The 7,500-nt window shown below is 39.0% G+C and overlaps 2 protein-coding genes across 2 annotated transcripts in view; one reads left to right on the top strand and one right to left on the bottom strand.

Annotated features, from left to right (window-relative positions):
- Nucleotides 1–4,729: 4,729 nt before the first annotated feature.
- Nucleotides 4,730–7,500, bottom strand: part of LOC138058936 (phosphoribosyl pyrophosphate synthase-associated protein 2-like) — a 15,283-nt gene continuing 12,512 nt past the window's right edge. The window contains exons 10-11 of the mRNA XM_068904402.1: nt 5,399–5,545; nt 4,730–5,125 (exon numbers count right to left, since the gene is read on the bottom strand). Of these exons, the coding sequence (XP_068760503.1) occupies nt 4,967–5,125; nt 5,399–5,545 (306 nt within the window). The 3' untranslated portion in view covers nt 4,730–4,966. The remainder of the gene's footprint in view (nt 5,126–5,398; nt 5,546–7,500) is intronic.
- LOC138058934 (uncharacterized) overlaps nt 5,596–7,500 on the top strand; it is a 3,747-nt gene continuing 1,842 nt past the window's right edge. The window contains exons 1-2 of the mRNA XM_068904400.1: nt 5,596–6,708; nt 7,428–7,500. The exon at nt 7,428–7,500 is cut by the window's right edge and continues 198 nt beyond it. Coding sequence (XP_068760501.1) covers nt 6,004–6,708; nt 7,428–7,500 — 778 coding nt within the window. The 5' untranslated portion in view covers nt 5,596–6,003. The remainder of the gene's footprint in view (nt 6,709–7,427) is intronic.

The following is a 7,500-nucleotide window of genomic DNA, read 5'->3' as shown; positions in this document are numbered from 1 at the left end:
AAAAGATTCAGAATAATTAACATTCCCTATATGAAATAAAAGGGAAAAAGTACATAGGAGAAGAAAGAACACAAGCGTCCTAATATTTTATTAAGGTGTAGAGTTTGGGACACCTAAATGGTTAGTAAACTAATCGGGTAGGTACGTGCTCCCAAAAATAGAAGATAGTTTGTTCATAACCGCTCCGGCTAACAGTGAGTGCAGGCAATGTTAAGCTCAAACTGTTGCTGACGCTGACTAAGTGGACGATCTATTCCGAGGCTACTTGTTGATACCCTTCATCACGCAGAATTGAGAGCAAACGGGCAAAGTTGTTGGTTTGGATGTGAACTAATGGAAAATTGAATACGTGAGCTTCAATCTGTTCCCATTTAGGAGAGAGTATTTCCGCGTATCCTGCGAGTATCTTTGGTAGTTCAGGGGGTAGTGGAAATGCGTAGATTTTATCAGGTGGACACAGTACAAACAATAGCGACGAAACCGATGCTACACGAATGGCGTTTTATTGGATCTTTAAACAAAATACACCCTTTTGGAGCTCAATAATGGAACGTCAATTCGATCTGCAATCTTAAAAACGACGAATAATGGGCTAACACAACAATTGCATCTTTCGCCGTCGGATATCAATATTTTGTTAACTATCGTGTTATGAACATCACTGAAACCAAATGGCAAATTCTCTGATAACTTTTTGTATTCTGGCTGGGATATGGGTTTAACAAACTTTAATAGAGAAAGAATCGGACATCTTGAATGCATCTGTGTTTACTGTTGTCTGGCTATTTATATTTAGTTTGTGCTCTGCACAGTCTTCAGGTAAAATTGGAAATGGGACAGTCAAGAATTACTTGAAAGATAGCGTGTTGTCCATTTTGTGCTTTATTATTCAAGGAAAAGGTTCTTCAGGAAAGGGTTTGATCCTGAAATTTATTTTGTTGCGTATGGTAATTAATTTTGACACGATTGGGTTTCTTGTTTTCACGCACGCAATGAATAGGAGCAAATATGTTGTTTGTTTCAATAAATCTTTCGCAGGAAAGGTTTTTGTGAAATTTTCGGGCCTTTGTGAATTCATTATGTTGTGTAATATTCGACCTTAACAAATTTGCAATGTGGGTTGAAATGTGACACGCGAGGATTTTTTGTAAAGATGACAGGAATGTCTTCTTTCTGTCAAATGATTGATAGGTAGCCAAGTTTCCAACGTCAGAAAAAGATCTGTTTTGTCATTGTAGGGTTAGGGTTATTTGGGAAGCCAACAATATTTCTTTACAGTGCTACTATGACGAAATTTGCATCTTTCCTATCTAAGCCATTTTAAGACATAAGCTTGTAGTCTGTACGAGAAGAAGATTGCTGTTTACTATTTTCAAATATCTCTTTTTGTTCTAGACGGATATTCAAGTTTTTAAAATATGCAAATTAACCTAGTGATGACGTCATAAACCCAACCGAATTTTGATCAAACATGATGAAAAGAGATATCTCAGCCAATTTCTCAGAAATGCTTGATTCTTTGCAGTACGATTCTAATATTTGTTCTCCACAATATGCGCACTCCAGTTTTGTTAAAGTAAAAAAAAAAAGTAAAGTGGTGCATTTATATAGCGCCGCCCTTATCACTAACGTCTCAAAGGCGCTTTACAATGATCAATTTACCCCCAGCGGACTGGATGCATATCCAGGCGCAAATAGCAGCCGCTTCTAAAGCAGTCCATGCATGCTGGTACTCATTTTACCGACCTCGGAAGGATGGAAAGCTGAGTGAACTTTAGCGGGAAAGAAGGTCGCCAAATATTCCAGTCTCGGCAGAACCGGGAATGGAACCCGGGACCTTAGGGTTGGAAGGCAGAGATCTTACCACTGCGCCAACCCCCTCCGCCTTAACATGGCAACATACTGGGTTCCAGACCTCCCTGATTTTAAAGGCTTTGCTGGCCACTTTTGGGGTTTTATTTTGATATTTCCCAATGGTGCCTCATCTGCACGATCGATCAGAGGAACTGGAAAAGAGTGAGTTTCCGTGGGAACCAATTTCCTTATAGCCACAGGTGTGTTGCCTGTAGAACTATTGGCCTACCAGTTTTAGTGGTCTCTGCCGCAAATTTACCGAGATAGCTCTATTTATATACTTGATGTTATATTGGGTTGAGTGAATGACAACATCAGTCCGCTCATTTGCATATTTTACACATTTTTCGGAACCAATGCAAAATATTTCTAAACGGTAAGCGGCGTGGAATTCTATGTGATAAACCTAAAAATTTAAGGGATAAAAATTTGATCATAGTAGCACTTTAAGTTTCTAGTTAGTCCAAATATTAATTATTGCTACGACTTACTATTGCGAAGATTATTTAGGGCCGATTTACACGGTACGATTTTTGTCGCATGAGACAAGCTTACGGCAGGCCCACGACATGTACGTCAGAAAAAAATGTCATAGCATTTTAAAAATAGTTTTATAACGCTGCGACAATCATAAGTTCTGTTGTAGGCCTGTGGTAAGCTTGTAGCATGCGACAAAAATCGTACCGTGTTAATAGGCCCTTATACTACTCATGCTTTTTGGGAATTTTGAGTGTCATGAAATTACATCATTTGGCGTGACATATCCCCTTCAACACTAACATTTTCAAACAATATATCGCGTTAATCTAACCCCAAAACATTCAGATAGCGAAAAACTTCATATTTATTAACCATTTCTTTTGCTTTTGTGCTTGTCAGCATTGTGACTTGCGATAATTCGCGATTGGCCGCTCAACCTCATGATTGTGTAAATAGTTCACCCTGAAGTCAAAATAGATAGGTTTCTCAGAAACCCGACAGAGAAGGCTTCCTGAACCGACAGATGAAATGTAAATATTCAGTTAAATATTACAACAAAATTAAGAAACCAAAGACGGACGTTTCTTGGCTAAAAAGTACGTTGTTTTACTCTCAAAACGACGAACGATTAACATTCCTTCCCGTAGCTCATTCAGTTGACACAAGGTGGTTGCCTAGCAAGTGATCGATTTATTCCTTTTGACAGAACATCATGACCTACCCCTTGATTCATAGAAGTCAGAGTGTTTTTACGATGAAGAAAAAAATAACATGTTTGTTATATATAACTCTGAATCGATTTCTCATCGACAGATTAATGACAATCGATAGTCATTGATCTTTCGATGAGAATTCGATTCAGAGTTATATATAAAATATATGTTATATTTGTCTTCATCTGTCTTTTGGCTTGCCTTTTACTTTTAACTCCCGCATTTTACGGTACTTTTTGGTGCTAACGTAAAGCCAAAAAAATTTTGACCCGGCATCAGATTAGACTGGAAAGAGGAATTATGAAGCGGAAACAACATCTTCAGTACTTCCTTAGTGTGCAATAAACATTTGCTTAGTGCAACTGCAAGACGACATACAGGAAAGTTCCGTCAGAGCAATTTGCAGTTAGTTTTTTTGCAGGGTATATAATGAAGAAACGAGTGAGTTTTACTCAAGAGCGTGTTTTGTTATCTTTTAACTGAATTTATTACCAAAGCTTAAGAAGCTGAAAGACCTCAAAATGGGACAGGACATTACAAAAAAATTAAGTGTGTTAACCAAAGGGCCTCTGCTGGCACGACGTCTGGGTGAACCCTCAAATGGTCTTAATACGCCCCCCCCCCCCCAAATTGAAAAAAAAATAACTGGAACGCTTCAGTTCAATACCACCCAACTTGGTGCCTCCTGCTTGTGCAGGCAACCCAGTGTACGCTTCTGGAGAGTAGAGTTTTCCCACGAAAATTGTGGACTACGAGCGCGCTGGCGTAAATTTGCGAGGCTTGTTTAAAAAGTGTGTAATCTTGCGATTTAGAAATCGCAAAGTTGGCAATCTTGCGATTTATAAATCGCAAAGGTACTTGAATTTGTTATTTATAAATTACAACACAACTTTTGTAACATTCCAGAAATAACACCAAATATAGGGAAAAAGTACTTAAATAATACTTTTACAATTGGCCATAGGTTCGTGCGTGTAATTGAAGGGAGATTTTAAATGGTCTTGAGATGGGACAGTACAAAACGTGGACCCCCCCCCCCCCCCAACTGGACCTCCTTGAGAGAAGAAAGAAAACAACAGATGGTTTTCACAGTGACGTCATCAAATTAGATTGAAGATGACCTAGAAATATATCTTCTTGCAAGTTTCCAGTTTCGTTTCAAAATACAGCATTTTGAATTTCTGAATTGTCACCTTGCATAACACCATAATACAAAAAAGTCTATCCCAGTGAATCTCAGCAGTTTGAGCCTTTCAGATACATCAAGAGATCCCGGGCGGGAGGGAACTCCCAAATGAAACAGACGGGGGATGCTCGTCGTCTCGCTTAGGGATGTAAATTTTGGATTTGGGTCTCGCTTAGGGTGTTCCGGGCAAAGCGCCAATATTTTAAGCCGCCAAGGTCTCGTTTAGGGTTCCGCGAAGAAACACAGAATTATGCGAAGAGAAACAGAAGTCAAATTTTGCTTTCAAAAACTACTTTTAGATAAAAGCATTCGATTATTATGTCTTAATATCATTAACACTCACTGCATGTCGTATTTGTGTGTTTTTAAGCGGTCTCTTTTAGGGGTCAAAATTTGCTTAAGCCACGCCCAGATTGGTCTCCTTTAGGGGTTAAATTCAAAATTTTCGACGAGCAAATACAAAGCATGGTCTATTAGAGAGCTACCTCGATCGTTCGCTTCAGCAAAAAGGAAAGGAACTTTATTTGTGTCTTGTCTTCTAGAGCTGGAGCACTAATTGTGTACACTGTAAACTGAAATGAACAAATTAACATAAACCAAATCTAATGTTGGTAAGGTCGTCGAGACTATTTACAACGGAAAAGCCTCCTATTGTCTCTGAACAGCTGGGACAGAAGGTCCTCTACAGGGTCCAATACAGAATACATTACTATGATCATATAGATACGGCACATTAGTCCTCTAACGGGACATTTCTAAACAGATATCCCATAGACTCTCCATTGTGAATACGTCGGATTGCTTCAGCCAGTAGGGAGCTTATATCCACTGTCCTTATTTTGCTGCATCGAGACATCTTAGTGTCATGGGAAACTGTGTTTGTGACCACAACCTAAAAAATAAACTTAACTTTGTAAGGAATGGGAGCCTAGAACGAACAAGGTAAAGCAAAATCATGAAATGAGATAGATGTAGTCCGCTACTAGTCAAGACAAATGTTTGTCCAAAACAAAACGACTACAGTCAATTAGAGTTCAACCAAAGGTTACAACCTATCACTGTAGTACAGTTTTTCATAATGTGGCAAAAACATTCAGCACGTTTAAGAGCATTTGCTTACTGTGTTGGTACTCAACAAAACTCAGCAGCAAAATTTTAATTTTACCTCATCAATTGAAGAATCCTCAATAAGTTCTGGTGCATTTGCTGACAAAAGACCATGGGTTACCATCACTAAAATCTTGTAAGCCCCACGTTCTTTTAAAAGTTTGGCAGCAGTGACAAAAGATTCTGCCTCGTCTATCATATCATCCTAAAATCATGGAAATAAGGGTAACAAGAACTTTACAATCCGAATTGGTTGAGGGTTGGTAATGAAAATACTGGGGAATCAATTTGGTACGATGGCCCACAAGGGACATGCTGCAAATAAAGAGAAGCGCTGCAAACAAAAAAGATGCGCTGCAAACAAAAAGCGAACGCTGCAAACAAAAAACGAACGCTGCAAACAAAAAAGATGCGCTGCAAACAAAAAACGAACGCTGCAAACAAAAAAGATGCGCTGCAAACAAAAAACGAACGCTGCAAACAAAAAAGACTGATGCGCTGCAAAAAAAAACGGGAACCGCTGCAAATAAAAAGTAAACGCTGCAAACAAAATGGGAACTGCTGAAAACAAAAAAACTGCAAAAAAAAAAAAAAAAAAGAGGATGCTGCAAATTTAAAAGGAACGCTGCAAATAAAAAAGAACACACATCATGCGCGCGCAACATGCGTGGGAGGACTGTTTCTGCGTTCCCGCGTCCGTTCCCGCGAAATGGGCTGTTTGTGTTCGCCATGTTTTGTTCGGGTTGTGGCTCACAGTTAGCCAACGCGGCGAAATTTTGTCATGTTTGCGGAATTACGATAAGTGTAAAAGACGAAGATCTAATCTGTGTTGCTCAATTAGAAGTGGAATCTTCAGAAAGGAAACGACATCAGACCACTCCTCTCACCTTTGAGGAATATAGAGAAAGGAAAGGAAAGGAACGAACCTCCAGGTTTGTTAGTAAGTCTTCTAAAAAACCGAAAAAGGAAAGCGGCGAGAATGAAGTCACTATTCATATAGGCTTAATCAGGTTAAAAGACGGAGAACTGAAAGTAATTCGTGGATCTTCATTGCCGCTTAAAGTCTTACCGTCGATCGGTGCTGAGGAGCTTCTCAGAAAAGGTGCGGAAAAGATGGTGAAGTTCAACAGTGATCTAAGTTTATATGGGCCCAGTAGCTTTACTTTGCTGTATCCTGACAGAACCGAAGTAAAGTACCTGCCAGGGGGCACAGAGCCGTTTACACTGCAACGATACAAAGAGGAACTTGGAAAGTCTTTCAACCGAATTACCCTATACCTCTGCAAGACAACAGCTATTCTTGATGCCATGTTCTTGAAAAAGTACAGCAGTGATGAAAGTGACGTCGATTTGCCTAATTACAGAGAGGTACTAAGTCGATATTTTATTTACTGCCATAAATTATAATATTTTCCTTTTCATAGATATAATGTAAGTGAAGTAAATGGGATCTGATGTTTGATTTACATATTACGGCACTTCAGTTGTCCTTCTTTTTCGTATTATACTGTTGTCTGCCAAGTACATAGCCCATCAGTCCGCTGTGCAAATGTGCACGTGTTGAGTGCAACCCAGCATCTCACAGCAGCAATTGAAAGTGCCCTTGTTGGAATCCTTGTTGAATTGGTCAGTATAAAATGCAGATAGGCCTCGGCCCAGGCCTAAGCCTAGGCCTCACTTTGTATTTTAGACCCAGTCTGAATTTTATACTGACCGCTTATTGAATTTGCTTGGGTAGAGCTTAAGTCAAGGCGATTTAATGTACTGATGTTACTGATGTGTCAGAATAAAATGTTTTGTTGTCTCACAAGGCACTAATATTAAAGAAATCATTCTATTGTTATTTGGCTCTTTCTAAAAACTGGAGTAATGTCTACAGAGACAATCCCACGGAAAAGGGCCTGCTGTTTGCATTGATAAAGTAAAAATACAACATATGGAAAGGAAATGGAATAATTAGTGAACTGGTACTTAATTCTTCTGAGACTTCATGTTAACTTATCCAAACAATGAGTATCTAAAGGGCTGATGTTCTGTTTGATATGGCTATAATAATTCATGTAATTGTATTTATACATTGGTTACAGTTGATGAAAATGACAGAGGAAAATGAAAATGAAGGAGATACCTTGAGGGTTAACCATACTGGTGCAAACAACA

Source organism: Montipora capricornis, chromosome 8, assembly GCF_036669925.1.
Source record: "Montipora capricornis isolate CH-2021 chromosome 8, ASM3666992v2, whole genome shotgun sequence".
Taxonomy (NCBI): Eukaryota; Metazoa; Cnidaria; class Anthozoa; order Scleractinia; family Acroporidae; genus Montipora; species Montipora capricornis.
This window is presented reverse-complemented; position numbering and strand designations above follow the sequence as displayed.